Source organism: Podarcis liolepis (assembly GCF_965112155.1).
Source record: "Podarcis liolepis genome assembly, chromosome: 1".
NCBI classification, from domain to species: Eukaryota; Metazoa; Chordata; class Lepidosauria; order Squamata; family Lacertidae; genus Podarcis; species Podarcis liolepis.
Window position 1 is genome coordinate 115,126,941 of NC_139554.1, and position 27,993 is coordinate 115,154,933.

Consider the following 27,993-nt stretch of genomic DNA (forward strand, 5'->3'; position numbering starts at 1 on the left):
GGTTATGGGGAGCCTTTTTTATGGCTGCTTGTTGCCGCTTGCGCTCGAGTAGGCGTCTAGACGTTTTTATAGGTTAGTAAAACTATCGGTTTTGCACATTGGAGCCTTACAGGTTGGGGTAATAAATCAAAGCGGGTGCAATTTCTTTTCTTTCTCTCTCTGGCTCGGATTTTTTTAAATTTTTTTTTTTTAACTTACTTGGGTCAAGTTGCTGCTGAGGCTTCTCCTCCTTCAGATCGCTGCTGGGGCTAGGATTGCGGCTGCAACCAGACGCTGGCTTGGCCGGGGTGGCGGTACTGCCGTTGCTGCTGGTGGTGGTGGTGGTGATATTGCTGGTGGCTGCAGCTACGGCGGCCGCAACCGGGTGAGAAGAACCGTTGCTCACTGTTGTTGCTGCCGCCGCCGCCGCCTTCTCGCGGGGCTCTGCCAGGAAGGAATTGCACGTGTACTCGGGCCCATTGACCCCCGAGGGCTCCCTAGACGGCGCGCACTCAGTTCTTTTGGAAGGAGACTCGGAGCTGCAAGACGAGGAGGAAGAGGAAGAGGAGACGGTGGCAGAGGAGGAGGAAGGAGAGGGCCCCACCGGACCGGCGGCGGCGGCGGCTGCCCCGCTCTCCGGCTTGACGATCCCGTAGTGGCGCGCGCTGGAGGAGCCACCGCCGGCGCCGTTGGAGGCGATGCTGGTCGTCGCCGCTGCAGCAGCAGCAGCAGCGGCAGCAGCCGCGGCACTAGCGGCGGAGACGTTGCTGTTGCCTCCGCCGCCGTTGCCGGGGCTGCTGGGGAAAGAGGCGAAGGGCTCAATCCAGGAGCGCACGTATCTGCCTCCGCCGCCTCCGCCGCCCTCGCCCGGTCCGCCTAAGTGCGGCTGGGGCATGTAAGGGTGGTAAATGCCGGGCATGGGCGCCGGAGGCTGAGGGTGCACGGCGGGCCACGAGGCTGGGAAGACGGCCGACTTGGGCGCGAAGCTGCAGGAGGAGAAATCCGAGCCCTCGGCCACCACACCTGAGGATGGCCTGGGGGTCGCATGGTGACCTCCCTGCAGGAACCGGGCAGCCCCTCCGACGCCGCCGACGCCTCCTCCTGCTCCTCCGACGCCGCCACCGTACACTTCCTCGCTGTCGTGGCCTATGAGGGAATCGACATAGTAGTTACTGAGGGTGCCGCCGGTCGACATTTTTTGGAGGCTCCCTCCGTAGCAGGGCATATGATGGGGGGAAGGCAAAAAAGGTTACTCTGTTAACTGTAGATGATCGCCTGGCCCGGAGAACAATCGTAGTATTTTGCAGGCGGCCAGGCTCAGCCATTGGTCCCTCCGCCCACGTGATCATATTTACCAATACTCCAAGTAAATCAATCCGCTAAACTGAAGGGGTTGCTGTGATTCAAGCGGAGGTGGTGGTTGGAAAAGAAGGGATACGAAAAGGAAAAACCCAAGAAGGCAACAAGCTAAGACAACAACCTCCTCCCGCCTTAAAAAAAGCCTAAAAAAACCAACAAACAAAAAACCCTCATTCCCATCCTCTAAGGAAAACACTAGTCTCCAAAACGTGTAATTGTATACAGGCAGAGAGAGAGAGAAATCCTTCCACTCTCTTGCCTTAGGCTTAGCAGGACTCCAAGCGGGCGTGGCGCGCTACTAGCAGAAGCAAGTTCGGGGACTATTTGTTCGCCTCCTTTGAGAGGTTCCTGCCATTCATTCCGCTGCCATCAGCCTCAAGCACGGAAGTTCTGCGAAGGCTTGGCTTGTCCTTGTCTTTGGAAGCTGCCGAGGAAAACCCCCATTGAACTCATAATAAGAGAGAGAGAGAGAGAGAGAGAGAGAGAGAGAGAGAGAGAGAGAGAGAGAGAGAGAGAGATGGGGAGGGGGGAGCCCAGCGAGATCCCCGCCTGTGAAAACAAACCCTGCCAAAAACTGAGAGTGTGTAACGACTCCTCATAAAACAGGAAAATGTTACAGTAAAAAAAAAAAAAAGAAGCGCAACAATGCAGGAGAGGGCCGCTTTTCCAGAGCAGCTCTTGGTGTCGTTTCCTTTAAAAGGAAAAAAAAAGGAAAAACAGCAACACAGGGGCAGAATTGAATGATTGAAAAGAGAGAGAGAGAGAGAGAGAGGAAGGAAAGAGCTGCCCATTGTGTTGTTTTAAAACAGGTGGAAGACCTCTCCGCAATGATTTTATGCCTATCAATAAAAATTTTATGAGGTGCATTTGATTATAGATTAATGTGTCCCTCTAATAAAATGGACTGATGGCACACGAGGAAAAAAAAATCTCAATCTCTCTCTCTCTCTTTCTCTCTCTCAACACCAGTCTTTACTACAGTTTTCAAACTTTGGATTCAAACGGGGGCGTTGTGTTTACTTCCAAGGTACTCCAGAGTTTGGGACCCTGAAATGCACGAAATGAATGAATGAGCCCCGAAACGCCGCAGCCCCTTGGACAAGATCTCATTGTAAATCGAGCCCGCTTTGCAAACATTCTGCGAGAAAGACGAACTCGAGGCACCAGTGGCTAGAACTTATCCCCACTCCCCACCTCAACACCTTCCATTCCTTAATTTTATTTCCTGGATATTTTCTAGTAAGCACAAACTCCTCCTCCGCCAACCCCCACCCCACCCCCGCACCATAGAAGTCAAGGAGATTCAATCTGGTTCAACCACCTTTATTATTTACTATCAGAGACCAAGTATATCCAGAGTAGGTTTTGAACCTGAAGCAAACGCTTCACCGAGGATTTCAAGCCAACTGAGCCATTTGTTATCATTCCTCCTTTCCCCCCTCCTGCTCCTTCTTCTTCTGTTTGATTCCGAGAAAGCCTAATATGATTGACTGAGGAGAGAACGTGCAGGGCTACTTCAAATCCAAATCTTTGCTTGGAACAAAACAAAGGAAGACAAGAAACGCATCGAGAGAAGCCGACAGGACTGCGTTACATATCTGGACGCTGGAACCAGATTTGTAGGAACCCATCTCTCTCACTGTTTGGTCTCTTTGGGTTTTATTTATTGTAACTTACTGTTTTCTTTATGTGTGATGGAACTCACGCCCACTTCCTTGCCTCTCTCTTTCTCTGTGTGTCTACATACACTCAATGTTCATCCTCACATACCAGTTCAAAACAACCTAAGTATGCGGAAGCCATTGCCCTCGATTCCAGCTGAATTTACTTTCAGAGGAAAACGAGTTTGAATCATAGCCGTAAGTGCCATTTTCTCACGGCAACATCACGGAGTGTTTATTGAGAGCGAGGAAAAAGGAAAGGGAAAAAACCCACCAAATATCTCTAGGTGTCTCAGTGGGGGAGAGACGCTTTTATACTGAAGTTATGGATATTACAAAACACAAACACAAACCCAGAGCTCTGCATAACATCTCACAAATACCCAACGACCTGGTGTTAGCAAACACAGAGAGAGTATACCTATCATCTGTGTACACGACTATATACAAATACATACACAGGTTTTGTGCGCGCGCGTGCATACATGACATCTTTTGTACGCCCTTTGAATTTAGATACACACAGTTTACTATTGATAAATCAGTACCCCCCAAAAAAGCATCCATCTATATAAGAATAACTTTATCAGATAATTAACCAAAACACTGGGGTGGGGTTGGAGAGATGTGATGTCACTCGTTCTTTCACGAACTGTCTGGGTGTCATTAGGTTAGCAAATATTTCCAACATGTTAGAGGCAATTTCCTGATTTGGAAGTCAAGGAGGGGCATTTGTTGTTAGTTACGAGCCCATTTCTCCAGAAGCTGAGCCGGCAGTTTCTCAAGCTCTCTCTCCCCCCCCTCTTTCTTTCTTTCTTTCTTTCTTTCCTTCTTTCTTTCCTTCTTTCTTTCTTGAAGGTGAAAGCATTCCCAAGTATTTGGACTTCAGCCTGGAGTCATGTTCATTTGCAAACTCCTTTTAAGGGACTTTCTGCTTCGGATCTCCCCACCCCACCTCACCCGACCCCCACCCCGCCTTCCTAACCCCTTCCCCAAGATAAAGTGGCTGTGAGCAAGATTTCGCAGCGATGTCCGGGGAGGGCGTTGCGGAGAGTCGTGAACTTCATTATCCTGATGTGGGCTACAACGAAGGAACTACAGAAAACAAACACAGGCACAAAGCAAAATAACCCAGGATTGTCAGGAAACCAAAACGTGTGAGCGTTTGGAGACGAAGCGGGGAAAGGCCCTGTAGACAGAGACTAGGCAATATGGCTTCCTTTATTTTTTTTTACAACACTGCAAGTAGGAATCTAATAATAATAATAATAATAATAATAATAATAATAATAATAATAATAATAATAATAAGTGTCTAGGGTGCATGAAAAGCAAGGGATGTGAAATGGAATAAAACAACTGCATTTATTTATCACGCTGTATTTGTAACGATATATACAAACTGCAGTAAGGATTTGCAATAAGAGCACATTTAGGCTGGCAATCGGGGCTCTGGGCGAAGGCTCGTTACGGCTTCCGTTTTCCTTCCTAAAAGTCAACTTACCGTTTATGATTGAACGGGATAAAGGTGTCCACTTTCGGTCATAACATTTCACTAGCGTTTTGGCGCTCCCTTGTCAAGACTGTCTGTTCCCGACGCCCTAGGCCATTTCCTCGCGACCCTAGCAATTGCTAAAGGTATTATTAGGACTGACTGACACAGACAAATCTACCCCCCTTAAAAAAATCTACGAGCTCCCACACTAGTAGGAGGGTTTGGGTTGGGGGTGTGGGGTGATGGCGGGGTGCGCGGGAGGGAGAGTCTTTGAGCGCAAGGGAATGGCAAGGAGAGGCTGCGAAATGGTAGCGTTTTCTGGTTCGGTTCGGTTTGGATTTGGATTTGGAAAGACCAACCAAAGGAGCCTCGTGAACTTTACAGAGTTTATTGCATTATACATGCGAATAGGACATGCACAAAGAAGAAGGCGTAGGAAAAAGAAGAAGAAGACATATTGCTTGTTATACCACTACTATTCCACGTATGCACCACAAGGGGAAGAGAGAGAAAAAAATGTCTACAGTTGAGGAAGAATGAAGGATTCCATTGCACGCACGAAGGACAAGTTTGACGCACACGGGAGAAAGGGGAGTGTTACATCTTAAAATGTGCTTTTTAAAATTCCTTTTCCTCTCACTCTCGCTCTCGCACTCTCACTCGCTTTGCCTCCCCCCCCCACCTCTCAAGGAAGAAAAAAAATGCTTATTTTTCTTTCTTTTAAATAATTATTAAAAGTATTGTCATCTACTCAAAATGGCATGGCCCGTGTAACAGCCGCCCCCCCCCATAAATACCACGTGGTGAGTTTAAAAAAAAACATGGAAAAAGTCACATTATCTGGATGTCCAACAGCTCCAATAAGTTAAGACCAAATGATCATATTGAATCAGTGTTTACCCTGCATTACGATGAGAAAAATAATAATAAATTACACTTGCTAGGCTATATATATATATATATATATATACATACATATATATACATACATATATATATACATATATATACTCGTCGTAGGAACATACATAAACACTTGCAGCACTAAAAAGAATGACAAAAGGTCACATTCTATCAGAAATTAAAAAAATGGAAAATGAAGGGGGTCTACTTTTGTCCCCCCCCCCTCTGTCTCTGTTCCCCCCAAAGTCTTTCCTACATATATATATTTATTATATATATATATATTTATATATACCAACTGGTGGTAACTGAGCCCAGGTCTCAATCCTTTCAAGCCCCCAGTTGAACCGGTTTATGAGAAGGTCAGATTGGCGGTCAGTTCTCGGATCCGGTTTTCTCTGCTCATCTTCTTGAGCTTCATTCTGCGGTTTTGAAACCATATCTTGACCTGCCTGTCAGTGAGGTTTACGCTCTTACTGATCTCTAGGCGGCGCTCTCGAGTGAGATACATATTGAACAAGAACTCTTTCTCTAATTCCAGTGTTTGATGTTTAGTATAGGGACACCTCTTCTTTCTGCCACTCTTTGCAGTTAACCAATTGCTGGTTGGAGTATCAGACTTGATTTCCTCTAGCAACATCAAAGGAGAAGGAAAGAAGGAAGGAAGGGAAAATAAGAAAGGAAAAGAAAAAAGAAACACCTCAGTCTGTTATAGAGTACCCTTGGCCATGAACCTACTACATCCATTGTGTCTGGCAGATATGGTGGCTTGTGGGTATTAAACATTGCTAACGGAGGTGTGTACATTGGGGCAGGGCGGGTTGTTTTTTTTAATATAATGATAATGATACAAAAAATGGTGTCCACATTCGAGTTAAACAATGCCAGCAGCAACACTATTTTCCACTCTCTGGGTTATTTCTGCAGCTTTCCCAAACATTATCTCTAGGCATTCTCCCTGCTAATCCACATATTTCAAAATAGCCTGGGACATTGGGAGCAATATGAATACTGTCATCTTCCCAGTGGTTCGCATTTTAGTGGATGTGAACTGTGCAAACCAACCCCCGCCTTATAAAGCCACTTGTTTGGGAAATGCCTCAGTTAAAAACAGTACTATCCCCAATCATGTTGAAAGAGATTAATCTGCATCACTCATGAAATTAAGCAAACACCCAAGGCGGGGAGGGGGGGAGGGAAGTGGCCTTTTTAGTCCCCAACTAACACCAATATGGAGGGGGGCGAATACCTAAAAATCAACTGTATTTATCGTTTTCACTTTTAATTCCCCATCTCTTATTAGATGCAAATGCCAGACCTGGGCTTAATAAACATGGTCTGTATTGTTCTGCACTTACTACGAGTAACAAATGCACAGTAGAGATTGACAAGTTAATTTTTACTAAAGGCATGGTTTCTGAGGGCCCCCCGCCCCGCTCTTCCACCATATTCTCCACTCTCCAAACGAAGCCCCTGCGGTCCTCCCCCATCTTGAAATAAACAATGCAGTTCCTTCCATTATTTCATAACAACCTTCAAAGCCTAGTGAAATTAGGAGACCCAAACTTGTCTTATCTATAGTACCTTATCCCAAATTTAGACTTCCTTCGAAGAAAGGGCCTTGCCTTAGTCTCCTCATACTTTATATGGGCTCTGCGGCACCTCCCTGTTTTATTTTATCTCGTCGAAAGAAAAACAATAACCCCACAACTTTTTTATTACCAAGCTTAGCAATCGACTGTGCTCTTCACAGAGAAGATCCACAGGAAATATTTGATCCCAATTTGACCGGGGGGGGGGGGGAGAGTAACAGTGGGTGTAATTTAAGAACCTCTAATCTGAAGGAGCTGCTGGAGCAGAAGCCTTGGCAAGAGAGAAACGAAAACACCCTTTTCCTGGCTGAATCTCTGGGATTCAAAAGGCATAAAACGATGGGTGTCACCAACATCGTGGCCAGGTCCTAAGGCATCCATGCACTTCTATTTCCTTTTTGTTTTTCCAATTGCAAAAACAACCTGCAGCAGCAGAAAGAGGTGACGGGGGACCCTGTCTGCTGAGCAGTTATGGCTGAGCTTAAAGCATTAAATGCTCCTGTGGTTTACGAGACTGGCGTGCCCAAGTTAGTCTGCCACCACGTTCGGGTATCTGCCCCCCACAGCCGCCAACTTCTGCGATCATACCGACCTTTGCTTTCCTTCTCTTGGGTTTCTGGGCTGGAAACGGAGGCTTCGGCCAGGCAGCTCCTGTCGTCTTGCAGCGTGGACTTAGACTCGGGACTTTCCACTTGAGAGACTTTGGCAGAGTTGTCTGAATGGTGGCTGCTGGTGCTGCTGGTGGTGTTGGTGGCGGCGGCGGCGGCGGCGGCGCTGCCGCTGTTGGGGTTTTCATTCATTTTCTTCTCCATCGGAAGTTGCGAAGCTATCTGCGGCTTGGAAGCGCCGCGAGGGTTTAACTGCAACATGACAGTTGAACTCGTTTCGGGGCTGTTATGGTACTCTTGGGTTTTCCCAGTGGCGTAGGTCTGGCTCAGCCTGAAATATCCTGGGACGGGGACCTCGGGGTTTTCAATGGAGCACGACTCAGAGACCAGCCTCTGGTAGGAAGGGACGTCGGACGAAGACACCAGCTTGGAGCGCTTATCAGAATACATGCAGCAATTGGTTTCTTCCTTAATATTTGTCGTGAAGGAGCAGGTGGGGACCTGCTGAGTAACAGGTTGCTCTATTCGGCAGGACCTGTTCGGATCAGTCCAGTTGTCTACTTGAGGTATATAAGGGTGTACATTCATACCCATATTTTGATGGTTGACTTCTCTCTTGGCCAGAGACGGTAGAAGTCCACAGGTTTGCATCCCATAAGTCCCAATGTCTGTGCTAGGTGGCATGTACATACTGGCGCTGTTGGAATAGAAACTATCGCTCCTGCAGGCACTGATCAAGGAATCGACTAGGAAAGTGTTGGCGGCAGGAGAGCTGTTGGGAAAGGACATTTTGGGGAGGAATTTGAAGAAGAGAGATTGTGTCCTTTGTAGGCTGACATCTCTACGAAAACATTCCCTGTGTAATTGTGGATGCCTCTGCACAACCACATGACAGCTAAGCCAATGAGATTTGAAAATGGCCTTGAGCCGCTACCTCCCCGCCGGTCACGTGCTCCGCGGGACACTCCGGGCTGCGGCGCAAAGGTGGTCAACAGCGACATCTAGAACGTCGAGGAGAAAGTGCGCGCGCTCCTCCGAGCCAGGGAGCTCCAGCGGCGGCAGCAATATTAGTAGCAACCTTTTTCCCTGCCTTTTTTTTTTTTTTTTTGGTCCTTTTGCAAAGGCAGCCCTGGCGCACTGCGCTGATTTAAAACAAGGAAATGCGTTGAACTGATCTGACCCCCCCATACCCCCCCCAATCTCGCAACTCTATCGTTGTTGCTGCTGGGTTGTTGTTGTTTTGTTTTGTGTTTTGTGTGTGTTTTTTAACACCACAAAGGAGTTACTGTCCGAATTCAGGCTGATCCTGAGCCATGCCCCTTTGCTCCAATATCAATATATATATACATATATATGAGACAGGTACTTCAGGAAAATCCCTGGCTGGCTTAAACAGAGGCAAGGGGGGGTGGGAGATGGACGCAGAGGCGCGCGCAGACACACAGAGAGATGGAGGGAGTGGGAAGGGGAGACGCATGCAATCCCTACAAGGCGAAATATGTGGGTCTTCTTCTCATTCTCCCCACCTGTGAATAGTAATGGTGATGATAATATTGATAAAAGTGGTTTCGCCCATCTCCAGTCCTCATGGCTGCCCAACATCTCCTTCAAGTTACATGAATTGGCGGCAACTGACGTCCTCAGAAGAGACGTCCCTAAGTCTCAGCCCTGGACAACACATCCTTCTCTTCTCCACTACTTCCTCCTTTCACTTCATAATCAAACACTTTCTAAAACAAAAGCCACAACATATAATAAAGGTCCCAAAAAAGTTGTGTGTGTTGTTTGTTTTTTGAGGGTGGACAGCTGACTATGTCTGAGGTGTAGGCGATCTCCCAACGTGTCATAATTTGGGGAAGATACAAAGGGGTGGTGGTAGCGGTGGAAATAATGTTACCTTTTATGGATTTTGTAAAAGCATTGGTTCCTGACAAGTGCAAGGTACAAAAGGTTGTGGAATTTATTAATACAGATTAAGAAGAATCAGAGCGATCAATAAAATTCTCATCTACATTCTTGAGCCACTTGGTAATTTTCTTGCTTCTGAAGCTTTTTCAAGAGTTATACCCTCTGTTGCCACACACGGGAAGATATTTTATTAACAAATCAATCGAGACTTTGTAAAGGATAAGATTAATAGTTAAGATTTAGCATAATGGTGTTCGTGTTATGAATTATTGAAAATTATACTATTGATTTTTCCTCTTCGCTGCTAACCAAGAAGGTCAATTTTTGTTTTAATACAAATCGTCAAATATTAAAAGCTAGAAAAAAAATTTTGGTCATAAGTTTGGTTTTATAGCTCCAGCAGATTCCTAAAATAAAATAATTTATAAATAAGATGAGGGTCCTTTCTCATAGTACATATGTGAAGAAATTCTCTTTGCCCACGAAAATGGCACCAGAGAAAAGGTAAAGTTTTCGTAGACGATGTTGCTGAACTTCACACAAAAAAACCCTCCACATATGCACTCACAACGCGGTAGTCCGCACCCCACAACGGAATCGGCTGGCTTCTTACATTATTTCATTACCCAACTTCATATCTATTAAAAAGGGCGATAATAAACACCTGAGTCCACCCCTCCCTAGTTCTTGACCACAGGAATCGTGGGCAACTCTACCTATGGAGAAATTTGGACGCTTCTTTCAAAATAGATTTCCCCACTTCGATGTTCATGCTTTCTTTTCCTTATATTTATACCCGCATCACTCCCTTTTCTTGAAACACAAGGGGACACATATCCTTGAAATTAAGGACTGTTCTCTCCCCCTCTCACCTTCGGGACTTTAAAAACATTCATATTTTCCCTCTCCTCCCCGCTTGTTTGGCAGTGTGTTTTTACTCCGAAGGTGTCTCTTTTATTCATAAAATGTCATACGCCGCACGCCACACAGGAACCATCTACTTGAGGTTAAATGTTGCCTTGAGTCCATCTATTTATCCCAGGCCTTGAGCTCATCCCTATCAGCAAACCTTCCTTCTCTCCTTTGAAATAAGAACCTCGGGGAAACCAAAACAGACCCTTTGAAATGGCACCCACGGCCTCTCCAATGACTGCAAGAAGCTTAATTTTCCGTCCTGGTTTTTTCACCCTTATGTCTTTGGCACTTTGGGGGACTTGCTTCACTTTCCCCCCTCTTCTTCTTCTTCTTCCTCCCCTATCCATTTGCCGAAAACAACCCCCTCACCCCAGTTTGAAATCTCGCTGTGGCAATGAGACAGACCCTTTTTGAAAAAGCTTTTCGCAGCTGTTCAAATACAACATCATTGTCAGGTTAAGAGCCGGTGGGTTTTACGGCTCCAGCCGCCTCTCTTCTCTCCCTCTGTCTCGCTCTCTCTCTCTATGGCTTCTGTGTTTGTCGGAGAATCTCCAGCTTACCTTCGTAAAATAAGCTACATTCCACCATCACCACCCCAGATAAACATTTTCTCTCTTTCTTCATGGACCCCTTTAAATTGCGGGTCCATAAGCCATGCCCTTGTCCTGGACAGGGGCTTAGAAATAAGGGACACAGCACCGCAAGGAAGTGGTGGTGGTCCCAGTGTAGGAGAGAGGATTTTTGTTTTCCCCCCCTCCTTTTCTCCAATTTGAGATCATTATCAGAGCCATTGCTAAGATTTTGTCTGAGCTGGGGAACAAACAAAAGTGGAGGTCACGATGCTCCCTCTTTGGGGGCCGGCTTTTTATGTGCTTTCCAGCAATTTCCCTTCCTCCCCCCCCCCTTTCCCTCTCCCCTCAAAACAAGACGCCAGACAACCCACCGAGTTTAAAGCAACCCAATACTATTTTCTGGTCTGCATTTTAAGACTTGACTGTGAAATCTAATCAGTTTTTTTAAAAAATAATAATAATAACCACAATTCCCCTTCAAACGGCCTTCCGTAATTCTTATTTACACTTTAAGAAGTGCCCTAGAAATCTCCCAATGGCCACATCCTCTTTATTTTATTTTATTTTGGCTATATGTTGCCCAGTTGTAACATTAAAGCAAGCCAGACTTCCCCCCATGTTTTCCATCTCAGGGGTGTGTGTTGTTTAATGAACTGACTCCGAGTCTTCCCTTTAGAGTTAGGACATTTCGCTAGATTTGAGGCGCAAGATACTAATGCCGCCATCTAATGACCTCCAATTATTTTGTTAGATAAACCATGTGTACGGTTAAGGCTCTCCAGTTCTGAAGCAATCCATTGATCATCACCAATTACTACTTTTAATAAAAAAGAGTAAGGGTGGGGACAGAATTTGAGCAGGCTTGGGCAAATATATTAAAGTGTGTGGGGTGGGGTGGGGAATGGCACTGAAAACCGAAAACCTTAAAATTTGTGTGACACATCTAAAGGTTGAATAAACATCTCATTGGGAAATGGGTTACTCAGACCTTGTGTGTTTAACGCCACTTCAGTTTTAAATCATATTAAGATGGAATTGTAGTAATTAACATTAATAAATAAATCAATATTGTGCCATAAATGAGATATACAATCTACATTAATGCAAAGGTTTTCCTCTTTTACTGTCCCATATTTTTTCTTCAAAGGGGGTGAAACCCCCCGAAAAAAGCTCCATTTATAACTCGATTACTATTTGCAGTAAAATATATGTTGACATCCCCCTTTTCTGTCTTAATAAATAATAGAAAATAAAACCCGAGAGGAAAAGTCGATACTTTAAACTTTAATTTTAATCCTTCAGATTTATTCGACATTTTGTGCCTGGCCGTTTGATGCCCTTTTGGGGCTTTGTTTTGGAATGTATGTAGGGACGTATTCAAAGATATTCCTCCTACCTTTTCCTCTTCTAACTGCAATTTGTTTTATTCTCTTCTCATTATTAAAGGGATGGGGGAGGGGAAGGAGCCTACCCAAAAGTGGGGGGCAGATATTTTGCAGCTGTGGGCTCTGAACTGGACTGACAAATATTGTTCAAAAGATTGGCATTCAGACGGGCTCCCTGGAAGCCTATCTAAATGTTCCCTTCCTCCTTTCATCTAAGTATTATTTAATCTGGAGGCGTTTACACATTGATTCAGTTTATTTCATTCCACACCACTGCAGAGCAGAGGCGCTGAAAGGTATTCCTTTTAATTAAGAAAGGAAATTAGTGCCATACAATATCGTGGCTTTTCGTCCCATCATAACACAGCAATTAAATGATTCTGCTTTCTGAGCCTCACGTTGTTATGCGGAGCAGAGACAACGTCCCAAATATTTGGATTAAAAAGCCGAGGGAGATGTGTGCTGAGACCATCGCTCTTGGTAATGCACAGAACATAATTAACTAATATTAACCATACTACATGAGATATGAGGGAAAAGTCAACACCACGCCCTCCCTTATTTTTTGCTCTGCAGATATTATATGCATCTCTATAGCAATATAGGTATCTAGGTCTATAGATATCTATAGATGTACCAACTGATACACGTCATAAACGAATCTCCCCTGAAGAGGATTCACGTTTTGTCCATTGTTTATCATAAGCCTTTTGTACACAAAAGCACGAGTTCAATTTCAGACGCTCGCAGCCTTTACTAGAAGGGTCTGGCCAGGTTAATGTCTTTACAGCATACATCCTCTACTCTCTCAATTAATTAGAAGCTCCGGAGAGACTTAGTACTGTATACAATAGCATTGGCCGTAGTCTTGAGTTACAGTTATTTAAAACATGGAAGTATCAATGCGGCATAAGCTTTAGCAGATTTGGCAACCTTGGATGGAGGGATAGATACATAGACAGACAGACAAACAGACAAACAGACAGACTGACAGACAGACAGATAGATAAATAGATAGATAGATAGACAGACAGACAGACAGACAGACAGATAAATAGATAGGTAGACAGAGAGACTTTTGTATTTTTAAATTGCCAACGTTTTCTGCGCCATCTTAACACTCTCAGATCAAAAAGGCTTTGGGAAATTGCTGAAAATCATAACCAAAATGAACTCCCATCCCCACACCTCCCCAGGTCCATCACACGTGCGTGAAGGTTCCAGAAAGAACAAAGGCGAGATTTTAAATATCCAACTAATTTAATGAGCAGAGTATATATAATACGCATATAGCCCCAACCACAATGTTACATTTTTTTAATTTTCAAAACAAGGTCTTAATATAAATGGGAGGGGAGGGGAGGGGTGAGGGAGAATTCTAACCGTGTAGTTTAGTCTTCATGCGGTGTCTGACAAGGCGTGCGTTAATTTAACAGTCGGGCGAAAGCCCCACACCAAACATTAACCTTTTCTACATTATTCTTTCCCAAAATAGATTCATCTTACACCATCCCGTTTGTTATGGATCTTAAATGGTAAATATCAATTTCATTTGTGTTTCAACATAATGGTGTGTTTTTTAAAAAAACAAAAACATTTCATTTTACTTCAGAACACTTCCGTTTATTTCAGGCGGAAAGGCTATTCTAGGTAACTGGCGTAACAATGAACTCCTTTTTATATTAAAAAAAATATTTTAAAAATCCACTGGAAAACAATGCGCCCAACATTCATTTGGTAGGGATGACTTTGAATGTGTCTAGTTTATTGGATTACACAATGCCAAATTTCGAATCCATATTATGCAGAAGGAGAAAGGCGGAGGAAACCAACTCTGATCTTTGGTGTTTTTACCTAAAAGTGCGTTTTCGGAGACAACTAAGATCTCCCAAATCAGATGCCCTTTTTGTGGAAGGGGTTCCGTTTCTATTTTAAACATTTTAGGGGTCCTTGAAATACATAATTCTCTTTCCGTTTGTATCCTTTCTGTGGAGAATGAAAATTAGTTTCACAATATCGGGTCAAGGTGACGAAATGATATCCACCATACGCAAAATGCCCGACTCTTCTCTGGTAAATAAAGCTATCTCTAGAGAAAAGGCACCCCCCCAAAAAAAATGAATACTCAGCAGCCCATTTTCCCACTGATTAAAAGTACACATTCTTTTTAACATTGAACTATCTGCCTGCGTTGGTCTTCTAATGAAAAAATCTCGACCTAAATATAAACTGGCTTTGATCACATTGGTATTCTTGGGGCGCTATGATTGCGCTGAAAGAGAAACAATTAGAATTTCGTTCTGTTGAGGAAATCCAGGAGATAAACTACCCCGTCCTAAAAAATTACTAGTTTTAAAAAAATTCTTATGCATCATATTGTAAAAGATTATGACCCAAAATAATTTTTTTAAATGAAATACGTCTTGTTCGTGTCATGGCCATGAGTTACTTGTTTAATAAATCCTGTTTATGCTCTATTTTCTCATTTCCCAAGCCCTGAAAACTTATCGTTGCTTATATATTAGATATTTTATTAGTAGCAGGGTGATTGGGGACGGGGGTGGAAGTACACTTGAACATCAGGACAATTAGACATTCTGGAATATTAGCGCGCCCTCTTGTGGAATTTAGCAGTCCGGCATGCAGGGAATTTTTTTATCTGAAAAAAACACTGCATGCTTTCTTCTTGCATTTCTGAGACATGATTCTGTTGGTTTTTTTCTTCGAAAAAAAAGCTTTTATATTTCTATTCCTATATATTAAAGCTTTTTTCGAAGAAAAAACCCAACGGAGTTGTCTTAGGACAACTGTTGTTGGTGAATTTGAATTGATTCGCCGTTTTGGTACATTCCTGACTGAAGAGTAAATGATAAGGAAAGTCACCCCCTTTTTAATAAAACAGTTTAAGGCATCAGGAAAGCACACAATATTTTCCTATAACGTTAAGAGGATATTTTTTTCATGCGCCTTGAGACTATAAGTTGAATTATTTGGACTTCCTATGGGCTCCAAATCACAAGTCAGTTCTTTTTCGGATAATCTGCGTCACATTGAATTCCATGAACGAATTCTCATTTATTTTAGTGGCACTGATTTGCAATTGTTGCTTTTGACTTTATTTATTTATCTATTGGGATTTTTTTAAAAAACAAAAATTGTATTGACCTGATTTCTCTATGTATATCACTACCAAACAGTAAAAGAAAAATTTGAGAAGAAATGGCGGCTTATGCCTTGCAGGGCGGGAGGGTGGCTAGGGACAGAATTCTAAATATGGTTTCAGGAGGAATTAGAAGAGGTTTCACAGCAAATAAGCTGTTAGTCTGGAGAAACTGCAATGGAGTTGGTCTGGAGAATTCTGCAAATGCCCCTGGTAAGAACTGATGAAATGAACTATTTCCTGGTGGAAGTCGAAGCGCTCCAAAGACCTACGTGGTGGATTCGCGGGTGTGGATAGCTATGCAGTAAGAAGTGTGTTTGTGTGTGTGTGTGTGCGCGCGCGCGCGTGTGTGTGGTGGGTGGGTGGGTGGGTGGGTGGGTGTGCGAGAGAGAGAAAAGCCAGAGAGCGGGGGGAGGAAGTAAGAAATGGGGGAAAGAGGCACACAGAGAGAGTGGGTGGTGGTTGAAAATAAGAGAGGAACCTTTAAGGCTCCTAATTATTCAGAAAGGTTAAAGGTGATGACCTTGACATTTTGGAAGTTCAAAGGCAGACACTTACTGTTTTCCTTGCTTAAGAGTTTCAAGTTTTAATTTTTGGCCATGCCTACCTGAAGCCTCGACGCTTAACGTTTGTTTTATATGTTTCGCTCTCATTTTATCCGTCCAGTTTGGCCTTTAATTGATGCAAAATGGACCCACCGCTTCTCCCTCCCCCGCCCTGCTCTCCTTCTTTTTTTAAGCCAAATTCTTTTCTCACTCGTCTCCTTTATTGCTCGTTGCGGAAATCTCTTTTTCTGCCACCAGAAGGTGTACAATATAACCCAATTAAGCTGTTTAGACCCCGAGCTTTTATGGTGTTGTCTAGACAGTTCAAGGTTTTGTAAACAGCCTAGCTAGGTCGCGCAATATAAAAGTAGAGGCGAGGACCTCCACCAAACCCTTCTCGGAAAAATAGTAATAATTATAAGAATAATAATGATAATGATAATGAAGAATGGGCAGCTTGGTGGCTAATTAGATTATTTCTCCCGTTCCTTTGTGTGTGTGTGTGAATATAGGGTGGAATATCAGGAGGCACCTTTTAAAAGATTTGTCCTCCTTATTCCAGTACCAGTCACCCATCCTTAATTAAGTTCAAGTTTTGGAGTGGGAAGTTTCGTTTCGACTGGAACTCTAAGTCGCTATGCTAGTTCGCTTCGCCTCCCCAACGTTCATTAGAACTTTGTACTACAGTGGATCTGTTATCCACTATAAGTCGGATCAGGATGTGCTTTACAATATAGCGCATTTTAAAAATACAGGATATGTTCCAGACAGAGTTTTAAAAGCAACACCTTTTAACTCCCACTTATTTAAATGGCATAGATTTACATACATATTTTCCCCCCAGGCTGACATGTTGAGTTTTCCCCTTAAAATAACAAAACCTGGGTAAGCCCGCAGGGGACGTTGCTCCTGTTTTTTGGGTTTTTTTAAAAAATTATTCTCATTATAGCGGAGAAAGAGAGAACGAGCAGGTTTTTTTCCCTTTGAAATGTAGGGGCAGGAGGGGAGCACATAACGGTGGGTCGGACCACACTCTCAGCTATTAGTCGATTTCACTTGACACCAGCAGGGAGCCGACTATGGACCTTCAGAGATGGCACTGCTCATAACGCACGCGGAAAAGGCAACTTCAACCTTACTAGGAACCATTTGTTCACATGAGCAAGACAGTGTCCCGTGCTGCTTCTTTTTAAAAACAACCCCCCCCCCAAAAAAGGCAATGGAAGCCAGATATCTCTCTCTATACTGGCGTGCGTAAAGGTAGCTACCGAATTCACAGGGCCACCTTTTCGACAACGACAACGAAAGGAGGAAGTTGAGAGGAGTCACTCTCTCCTATCTCAGACCCAACAGAAAGCGGGCCCAACACGGCTGTTCCATAACGCGCTTCTTTCTTAACTACCATCTACATTCGAGGTCTAGTAGCGGCCTCCGCCAGGAACTAAACAGAAGTGGGTGGGGAGGGAATTAAAGCAACACGGTGGGTAGTTTCACCAAAGAAAAAGAGAGAGGATGGAAAGGGAGTGGAAATCCAGACAAAACGACAACCCCCAAACCCAAAACTCCAACGACACACAACAAGGTTAGAATGGACTATTGGATTTACCCTCTCGGTTTCTGGTCCCCCTTTAGAGGATTCCTCTCCGCCAAGCGCCCCAAGACCTCTCGTGGACACAAGGGCTGTTTGGAAGAACCAGATCTGTTGAGCATGGGTGAAATAAAAACAATAAAAATAACAATAAAGGGAACTTGTCCGCAGGGTGGATGTCGTGTAAACCTCTTGATTATTATTATTTTGAAAATTATTATTATTTTTTTGCACCCAGGTGGCAGGTTGCACCAGGGAGGGAGGTCTTCTTCGCCTCTCCTTCTCCTCCCCGCTTAGTCCTCTCAAAACAAGGGGTTCCCCGTGAAATACTGCAGTCGATCTCTGTTCAGTTTCTTTTCTTTCATCCGTCGATTTTGGAACCATATTTTGACTTGTCGATCCGTGAGGTTTAGCATCCTAGACAGCTGGAGTCTTTTCTCTTTGTTTATGTACACGTTGAAGAAAAACTCCCGTTCCAGTTCTCTTATCTGGTATTTCGTGTAAGGACATCTTTTTTTCCGGGATCGCTGGGGAAGTGCTGGACATTCAGGAAAAGAAGAAAAAAAACACAACCCAATAATGATGATGATAATAATAATAATGAGGGAAGCGGGGTGGGAGACAGAAGGGGGAAATTAGGAACGAAGAAATTAAGAAGCTGACATATGTTGTCCCACTCAGAACACTTTCAAGCAGAGCTACACTTCCTAAGGACTTACTGTAACTATTCCCTTACTCCCTGAGAAACCGACCACTGAACCATCGAGGGAGTTTTCTGCCTCACGCTAGTCAACTTTGTCAAAGTGGTTTTTGGAAGGTGTGGGTGGAAGAAGAAAAGATGGAAATAATAATAATAATAATAATAATAATAATAATAATAATAATAATAATAATCGACTTAATCCCAAGCTTATACTACCCAACTCCATTTACAGGACTGAGAGAAGGGCATAAGTGGAATTGTTTGAAACTGACTTTGCAAAGTACACCTCTACCCGTTCGGTTGGGACCCTGGTTTTTCCCCCTCCCCTTCCACAGTAGAATGGTTTGCCGAAAAGAATCCTGCCTCTCTCAAATGTCAGTCCCAAGTCCTGCCCAGACAGGATCCCCACTGAATTTATACACACACACACACACACACACACACACACACACACACACACACATACATATATACACTATATATATATATATATATATATATATATATATATATATATCACATACCAGTATATGTCTGAACACCCCTCCCCAAAACTTTGGGAGCTCTCAGCCTCCCAATCAACAGTTTCGTCACAATTAACATCCTCCTCCAAGAACATCTATAAGTTACCCTCAATGGGTTTCCTATCGTAAACACGCTTTACAACGGTGAGGGAAACCTTATAGGATATATAAAAGCCCTTCGGATGCTTATAAAATCTCACATAAAAAAGACCTCGGGCTTGACAAAGTGGTGGCCTCGTGCTCCCTCCCTCCCTCTCTCTCTCCCACCCACCTACTCACCCATCCTCCCTCCACCCACCCCTCTCAATTTTTGGCTTTCCTCTCGCTCCCCGCCTCCCCAACTTAGCAAATAAATAAATAATCAACAGCTCGGGAAAGCGGGGCTGGTCGTGTGGCTCCGCGGACTGGGCGCCTCTCCTTACCTGAAGTGCTGCTGTTGCTGCTGCTGCTGCTGCTGCTGCTGCTCTTGTCCGGTCTGGCCTCCCCCGACGGCGACTCGGCGCTGCCCTCGCTTGTCACTTTCTTTTCCTGGCCGGGCAGCGGGGAAGCTTTGCCACAAGTGTTGCTGGCGAGCTTGAGGTCGCCCTTGTCGCCCTCTGGCTCCGGGTAGGGGGTGCCTCCTCCGCCTCCGCCGCCTCCGCCATGCGCCGCCTCGTAAAACTGGTCGAAGCCCTGCGGGAGGATCCCGTTCCTGCCCACTGCGCTGTAGAAGTTGGCGGCGGCGGCGGCGGCCGCAGCAGCTGCGGAAGCGGCGGCGGCGGCCGCCCCGTGGTGGTGGTGGTGGGCTCCGCACACGGGATCTGCCTTGAAGAGTACGTCTGTCCTGCGGGTGGCCGGCTGCAGAAAGTCCCTGCCGTGCATCACCTCCTCGTAGTAGCTGCTGGGAGCGTAGCTGCCGCCTCGATAGGGCCACTTGCCGCCGCCGCCTGCGCCGCCTGCGCCGCCGCCACCTCCGCCGCCTCCCGCGTAGTCCCTGAACGCCGCCGCCGCTTCGCGCACCGGTTGCACATGGGGAGGCAGGTTGGAGGCGTAAGGGAAAGTCATTTGACAGGAGGGCGACTGGGACAGGAACGGGGGCTTGCCGGAGAAATCCGAGGAGGAGACGTAATAGGCGGCGGCGCACCCGGGGAGGTACATGCTGGATGCCCCGTGGCTGCCGCAGTCGTCAAAGTCACTCATGTCTTCTCCTCCTCCAGCTGCTGCTGCCTCTGGGAGAGGGCGAGCAGGCAGCGGCAGCAGCAGCAGCCGAGCCAGCGCGTGGGAGCCGGAGGAGCCCCATCTATCTGCGCGCGAGGCTTTGGGCAGGAGCAGCCACCACCAAGGGGGGAAAAATCCCACCGTGTGCTGACGTGCAATTCATCTTGATTGATTCGAGTGGTAATTATGTCACGTGACGGCAGGCGATGGTAGAAATGTCCTTATATCTAGGAACGGCTCCCCTTTTCGCCCGCCTGCCTTCGCCAGAGGTTCCTTCTCTCCAAGAATGCCCTTCTTCCGAGAGCTTCCCAGATCTCTCGCTCACACACACGCGCGCGCGCTCTCTCTCTCTCTCACGCGCAAAACAGGCACAGGTTTGGACAAATAGGACCTTTTCCAGCTCTTTCTCTCTCTCCCCCCCACCTCCCCAAACTCCACACACACACACACACACACACACACACTCCCCTTCCCCTCCTCCTCCTCCTCCTCCTCCCCCCCCCGTTTCACCTCCCTTCCCCAACCAGGAGTCTCGATAAGCTATAGGTAGGGCAGCAAATCACCTGGGAATGCCATCCTTTGCCCAGATTCCTGCGCGCATACATCTCACATGCACAGCCCAGACCTATATATCCTAGCATAATCCTCCACAGAACTGGAAAAGAGTCAGGCACACAAAGCCTACGACACCATGTCCTGGTTTGAGACACAAACAGGAATAGTTTGTATTTCTATAAAAAGAACAAGAACAGACAGTCACCGGAAATGCAGTCAGGAAAGGCTTAAGGGCCAAGAAGGTGTTTAGGGAGAATATCTCTCGCTTTCCAGACTTTGCAAAGCAACCGCCAATATTTACCCTGATTGGAGCATCCTTTCTCCTTATTAGAAAAAAGCGTGTAGCTTGTTGCTTCTCTCTCTCTCTCTCTCTCTCTCTCTCTCTCTCTCACACACACACACACACACATACACACACACACACACACACACACAAATGCTTGATAGCTAGCTAGCCAGCCAGGGTGTCCTGTAGCAAAACCAGGACGTTTCCCCTGTTTCATTTAATATAACGCAGTTTTTCCAACTCGAAATTCTGTTGCTTGCTTCCCTTCCCTACTTCACGATATCATTTTGTACCGGACAGAAAGAAAGAAAGAGCGAGAGAGGGAGGGAGGGAGGTAATATGGAATGGGGACTAGGTCTATCTGTCTAATCGATGCAGAGTCTTATATATAGGAATCCACTTCCACCGCCACCCGCGTTTCATCGAAGTGTGAGCCTCGTTTCCGAGCGCCTGTTGGACTGACAGAACCCTCGGCTGCATCAGACATCTTAGGGTGGGGCAACTGCCCCAGCACAGCCGCTTCCTTCTGAAAAGCAACACTCAGATCCACGCAGAAACACACCGCAGCTTCAATGTCACTTGAAGGGGGAAGGGACGGGGGAAAGACACAGTATTTGAGAATTAAATTCCGAAACACAGAACCGCACAAAGCACCTTCACCTCGCGGTTGTGCGGTTGGAATCGCTCCCTCGCCCTTCTCCCTTTCCTTCTCCTTCTACACATTCAAGGCGCATGAAATGAGCGAGGACACATTAAATCAGATACACACCGAGAATCCCCACGGAAGAAGAGGCACATTTCTTCTGACAACAGGTAATAACAGAAGACCGGTTCTTTCCTCCCGGTTCTTTCCTTTGGCTGTAGTACAATGTCAAGTTTAACCCCACAACTTTGTTTCTCCTCCTGGTCGAAACAGTACCAGAACACCCTCGCTTTACTAAAGACAACAAGCTGGAAATCCGTGTCTATTTCCCGTCCTTTCCCACTCCCCAACTTCTGAGGGCTATTAATAAAACAAGATAAAGAGGACATCTAAGATTATTATCCAAGATACTGATAGTAAAATGAGATGGAATTTATTTTCTCTTATGAACCGTAGCCAGGAGCACGAAAAAGAAACCAAAAAACCACGAAAGAAATTGGATTTCAAGGCCATCTAATATGACTTTCTGAAGGGGGGTGATTTTTTTAAATTATTATTTAAAAAAAAACACGCATTCCGGTCTCAACCTTGTAACGTCCTATACATTCAATCCTTTAGAAGCACGAAGGCGAATTAAAACAACGAGGCTAATCGTAGTCAGACGGGTTTAAAAGCCTTAGTTCAGTGTGGGCTTTCGAGCTGGCTAAATAGGTGTAGGATTGGAGCAGTGTGTGTGTGTGTGTGTGTGTGTGTGTGTGTGAAGATTTGTGTGTAACACACACACAAATACACCTCCCAAACAGGAAGAGAATACGAGATATTATTATTATATACTTTGTTATATTGTTTTACATTAATGAGAGGCTTATATGGATATATAACGACATATATTCGTTTGATGTCCTCGAAAAATGCCAAAATGACCAAGTATCTTGGACAAGGGTGCCTCCTGACTGACATCCGCAGTGACTCACAAGTCCTAAGCCCTCTTTTGCACTTAGTTCTAGGAAGGAAGCTGAGAAGGTAGGAGAAATACCTTCATCTCTAAAGCCTAACCAAGCCAAGTCCCAGCTTCCCCATATATGAACCTCGTTCCTAATTGAAAAATAGAAAACAAAAGGGGTGGGGAAGTAGAAGGAAGGGGAAGATCATATGCCCAAATGCTATCCAGATCTCCTTCGAGTGTCCACCATTTAACCATGGTTGCCTTGCTTGTATGACGCCCATCCACGAATCCCCACCACAAGCTCACACCAAACCTGCGCAACAGATCCGGGCATAAACCAGCCGCGCCACCCAATGTCCATTTAGCCAGACACAGTTCCACCTCCTTTCTTTCGAATGCTCACGCTTGCTTTTAGGTTTTGCTGCAATGAATGGGCTCCCCTCCCCTCCCAAATGTTGACTGCGCAGCTAAAATGGCCCCTGCGTCTCCTATCGCAATGGAGCGAGGCAAAGGCTTTCTCGCTTGCGCGGTTGTCTCCAATATATCCTCCAGACCAAGCGCCTCAGGATCATGCGGAAAAAGCAGACGATTCGATTCCAAAAGCAGACGATCCCCCCCCCCTTATTCGCCCCCACCCATCTACGCACCCTCCAGTAACCACACCACAGGAAATCAACATAAAGCTAATAACCAGCATCCTGTCGACCCCCACCCCCACCTCACCTCTCCTTTTCAAAAACCCTGGAATCAGCTACATATCTGGATAGGAGGCAACTAGTTTCCACCATTCCAAGTTCAAGGACACGGTGGTCGTTTGTTAATAAGGAAAAGGAAACGAGGGGTGGGGAGAGAAAAAGACGCCCTCCGCGATTCTTGCAAAAGACCACTTACAGTCTGGAAATGCCTATTAAACAAACCACAGCAAAAGAGAAGAATCTGGTGTCCTTGAGTCGCTCAAGGATTCCTACCCTGATTAAGACGCGAAGAGAAATCTGGGACTCTTCCACAGGCGCGTCTTCAAAATGGGTCGCCCTTGTTCTATCCGGCGCGGTAGCATTTCAAACCCGGGAACTCGCAAACCAACACCCCAACCCCGCCGCGCCCGCCTGTAACGCGCAACATAGCACAGAAGGGTGGCTTTACCGTTCGGCGTCTTGCAAGGTCTGTCGTCGTTGCCTCCTGGAACTAGCCGGTTTTCCACTGCGAGTGACATCTCCAAAGAAGCCTCCGCGAAAAATTAGGACGGCTGGCATAACGGTGTCGGAGCGAGGGGGGTGGGGGCGGAAGAGAGAGAAGCAAAATATGCCTGGTCCGCCCGGAGAGAAGGTGCTGTATATTTGTGCCACCCAAGATAAGACACTAACTTGACCTTAACTTTGTTATGGCGCCCCTAGTATCTGGAGAACGTGAACAGACACTGTCTGGCAGCTCTCGTAAAAACTGACTGGAGAAGCGATTCTGAGTCATTTCATTTATGGCCACTACAGTTCTGCAAGAAAGCTTTTCCTCCCTGCCAAACTTTAATTATTTATGCTCTTTTAGGAAACACAAAAGCGCCCAGAGCCATTTAAAACAATCAGAGGGACGTTCCTTTTGCCTTATCAAACTCCCAGGCATTGCAAAAAGCACCCCCGGCTTAGCCTATCAGAGCGAAGGACTCGTCCCCGCGACGCCAACAAGATGCGGATTTGGGGATTGACTCCAGGAGGAAGATGTATGTGGATATGTGTGTCGCTAATGAAGCCATACAATCATGTTTGGGATGTGTGTGTGTGTGTGTGTGTGTGTGTGAAGGGGAGGGAGGGAGGGAGAGAGAGAGAGAGAACCTTATTTTCTGCACACCCCACCCTCCAAATCGCATCACACTACATACACACCACACCGCCACACACACACACACACGTACATACACACCCCAACGCTGAATGCGGGTCATTTACAGCAGCACCATTTCTTTCTGTGTACTATAAACAGAAAGAGAACAGCAGTCCTCTATCCTTCCAGTCAAGGATGGAGCTTTAACTGAGATGCCCCTCACAAAGCATTTAAATAAATAAATGCAAGATTAAGCTCTAGGCCAAGTAATGCTGCAATCCTACGCACATTTACCTCCGAGGAAGCCGTCCTGATGCCAACGGGAGCTCACACGCCTCCATGAGCATTGATTCCTGCTGTAAGAGGACTTGCTTCCCAGAAAACGTGCTTAGGATCGGAACCGGGTGCAAACCCCATTCGGAATCCACCATGGGCAATTTGCCTATGGAATCCGACAGCGTGTAAATTGCAGTTGATCGGCATGTGAGGATGCGCAGATACAAAGCTAACTCATGTGTGGTTATCGCCATTTTCAGGTTTTTATCCACAGCAGCTATAACTGTTCCGAATTTAATGTCTAGTACCCTGTCTCTCTCTCTATATATATAGATACCTCCAAGATAGCCCCAACCTACCCCGTCCCTATGATCTTTTCCCTAGCTACAGTCACATATACAGGCATATATGATGTCGACCTACCTAGAGCGGCCATGACACCGAGCGAATAGTATCTGTCGCAATGCGCTTCTCCAGTGATATGCATTTTTGGAGCAGTTTACCGACCATTGTGTGTCTTGAGTGCTTGTACGCCTCGGAACCAACAGTTGTTGTTTTTTTGAACACGTAAATACCAGGAATATTTATTTCGGTGGCTTAATTAAAAAATACATGGACACACTACATATAATGTGCGTATACTGATACTTGCTTCTTTCTCTCACTCATTTTATTTCACTTCTCACAGACTAATTGCATGGCCATAATCATCCACAACTGGAAACCAAATGAGCTTAATAAAGAACGCATCGCCATTTCTATATATTTCCGCCGCTAATGGTGCGATCTTGCACAACCGTTGAGCCTGGTGTTTGCAAGGAGTTAGTGAAAGAGAGAGTAAAATAATAATTATAATAAAAAAGAGGACCATTAAAGGATGCCCTTCGCTTTTGGGTCAGATGTGCTATTTGCGAGGTAAATCGCCTGTAGATGCTAGCAAAAATAATCTCAACATAGAAGGAAGTCGGTTGTATTCGTAGGATTGATTTTCGTTAATTCAGTCTGTATTTTATAAACATTTATTTAGCGACTTAGAAAACAAAACAAGATCTTGATTACCTAATCAGCTCTGTTGTGGCCTCCGTTGTCTAACGGGAAAAAATTGGGAATAGAGATGGAAAGGAGTCGACCATATAATTGAAAAAGAATCATTAACTCCCAGTCATTCCATAACCATATATATATAAACGTTATCAGTTAGCTTTTTCTCTATAGCAGTATTCAGATATTTAAAAATATCGATTCCTTCTTAACCATGCTTATCGCCTTAGACTTCTCAAAAAAAGGGGGGAATTGTAGATAATCATTTTTAAGACAACAATGCACTGTAAATACAGCATTTCCCCCCCTTGCAAAATGGAAATTGTTTAACACATCTGATAAACTGCTACGGCCATCTACAGTTAAATAACATCTCCGCTCAAAACCATGCCTGGCTGGGAAACATCTGAAGGAGGTAAAGTTCATACATTTAGTTAATACTAAAAATGTAGATAATAAACATGAACTTCGTTTTAATTCCTCATTTGCGGGGTGGGTGTGAATGAATGAATGCCCGGCTTTTAGCTCTGGAGAGATCTGGAAACGTGAAGGATCAAAACAAATCACTGATCAAGGGTTTAATTTGAAGATCAGGGAAAACAAATTTCATTTTATCCTTTGTGGGAAAATATATTTCTTTCCGCATTCGAGGCGTCTGAATTGTGAACTACTCTCTCGCTCTTAGAAAACTATTATTACACACAGTTATCAGATGAACATGAAATTATACCACAACCTCCACTCAAATAAGCTTCATTAGTTTCCTTGTGTGCCTATTGAATCACGGTGTAAAGGAAAAACAGCTCCCAAGGTAGATCCCTGGCCAGTTGTGCTTAAAAACTTGCTGGCTTGGCGAGGAGTTTTGTTTTGTTTTGTGATGTGTGGTGTGAGTGTTTGTGAAAGCAGGGGCTGGAAACAGGCGGCCGAGATGGAGCAGAGGATATTCGGAATGAGTCGCATCCTTGATTCCTTTGTGTCTTCCCTCCCTTTATTTTGCGCGCAGCCTTTGGACAAGGCCAAAGTCAAGCTAAAGAGGAAGGAAGGCTGCAAGCAGCCGAGACAGAGCGCTGAGCCAAGGGCAGCCGGCGAGAGGGGCAGTTTGGGGCGGGGGGGAGGCAGAACAAAACAGAAACAAACCGCAAATGGCAGACAGAGTGTCGGAGGGTGGACGGTAGGGAAAGGAAGCGAAGATGTTTGGATAAGCCTTTGGAGGCGCGGGCCTAAGTTGTGTTCAGACTTAGGCCAGGAAGAAAGAAAGAAAGAAAGAAAGAAAGAAAGAAAGAAAGAAAGAAAGAAAGAAAGAAAGAAAGAAAGAAAGAAAGAAGGAGACTGGGTGCCAAAGGTGCGGGAGGCACACGGAGAACAAAGAGACCTGTGGCACCGTCAAGACGACAATCCAGACTATTTGGCAAGACAGAAGTTTCTGTGAAGTGCGGTCTACTTTGCCCAATGTCCTACATAACGATGGTGGTGAAATCTCCTGGGACTCAGGATCCCATTTGGTGTTGTATGTGGCGAACGGTTAAGAATGTGGACTGCCTTAAGAAAAGGTGGTCAAAGAATAGAACTGAAGAGCGGAAGGGACCCCGACGGTCATCTAGCCCAACCCGCGGCAACGCAGGAATCTCAGCTAAAGCACACAGAGCAGATGGCCGTTTTCAAGGTGTCACTCTGTTTCCCCTCCTCCCCGCGACAGACTAGCAGGGCGGCCCCTCTGGAAGCGACTGCAACGAGAGGCGCGTGGACGTTGGTTATTAGCACACACACGCGCGTGCACAAGTTTGCACTCCGTTTGCTTGTGGCGGAGGCGCCTTCCGTTCCAGCGCAGCAATCGTGGGGTGAGACCAAGCGACAATGCCTGAGTCTGGAAACCGAAGCAATAAGGCAAGAATAGTCGTGAAGCCACTCCTCGCTGTCAAGGGACAAAGAACCCTGAACGGGATCCTCTAGGAAAGGCGGCTTCCTCCGCCCTCCCCACTGCGGCGCAGGCCCCACCGCCACGCGCAAAATAAGACCCCGGTAACATCTTCACTGCTCCCCACCAAAATCTGCATGAGAAATACTAACGATCCAGGGAGCCTAACAGCCTAACACCCCTCGAGCATTTTTAATTCACACAGATTTTTGCTTCAGGGCAAGCAGACAACAGCCGCGGTTTTGTCACCTCCATCTTCCTTCCATTCCTGGGAGAAACACGAAGATCTTTCCATCTTCTGCTCCCAAACACCTCCCATCTCTCTCTGTCTGCTCTCTCCCCCACCACACACACTTTTATCTAACAATCAGGGCTCCAGAAGTGGGGGGAGGGGTTGTTCAAGCAATCCAGAGACCACGGAG

General features: G+C 45.6%; 3 protein-coding genes across 7 annotated transcripts in view; all 3 read right to left on the bottom strand.

Annotated features, from left to right (window-relative positions):
* Nucleotides 1–23,841, bottom strand: part of HOXD9 (homeobox D9) — a 28,149-nt gene extending 4,308 nt beyond the window's left edge. The window contains exons 1-2 of one of the 2 annotated variants that reach the window (XM_083469621.1): nt 23,668–23,841; nt 199–1,125 (exon numbers count right to left, since the gene is read on the bottom strand). In XM_083469621.1, the coding sequence (XP_083325747.1) occupies nt 199–1,125; nt 23,668–23,737 (997 nt within the window). In that variant the 5' untranslated portion in view covers nt 23,738–23,841. Of the gene's footprint in view, nt 1–198; nt 1,798–23,667 lie in introns of those variants that run through there. The other variant, XM_083469620.1, reaches the window with a different exon arrangement.
* HOXD10 (homeobox D10) lies at nt 4,013–27,993 on the bottom strand (the record flags this gene model as incomplete). Of its 4 annotated transcripts, none has more annotated exons than XM_083470091.1 (3): nt 4,013–6,027; nt 7,582–8,369; nt 27,821–27,993. In XM_083470091.1, the coding sequence occupies 3 exons, from the start codon at nt 27,835–27,837 to the stop codon at nt 5,750–5,752; spliced, it is 1,083 nt and encodes a 360-aa protein (XP_083326217.1). In that variant the 3' UTR covers nt 4,013–5,749. The 4 variants fall into 4 exon arrangements, with proteins under 4 accessions (XP_083326217.1, XP_083326218.1, XP_083326216.1 ...); XM_083470092.1 differs by lacking the exon at nt 27,821–27,993 and adding an exon at nt 23,416–23,419; XM_083470089.1 differs by lacking the exon at nt 27,821–27,993 and adding an exon at nt 17,689–17,792 and having other exon boundaries at nt 4,296–6,027.
* Nucleotides 13,621–20,479, bottom strand: HOXD11 (homeobox D11). Its single transcript, XM_083470386.1, has 2 exons — nt 19,320–20,479; nt 13,621–18,208 (listed from the first exon to the last, which is right to left on the bottom strand). Exons 1-2 carry the CDS (start codon nt 20,074–20,076, stop codon nt 17,973–17,975), a joined length of 993 nt encoding a protein of 330 aa, XP_083326512.1. The 5' UTR covers nt 20,077–20,479; the 3' UTR covers nt 13,621–17,972.

Coding starts and splice junctions, on each gene's coding strand:
- HOXD11 (XM_083470386.1), bottom strand. CDS start 20,076: ATGAGTGACTTTGACGACTGCGGCAGCCACGGGGCATCCAGCATGTAC. Junction 18,209..19,319: donor CAGCAACAGCAGCACTTCAG/GTAAGGAGAGGC, acceptor CTGAATGTCCAG/CACTTCCCCAGCGATCCCGG.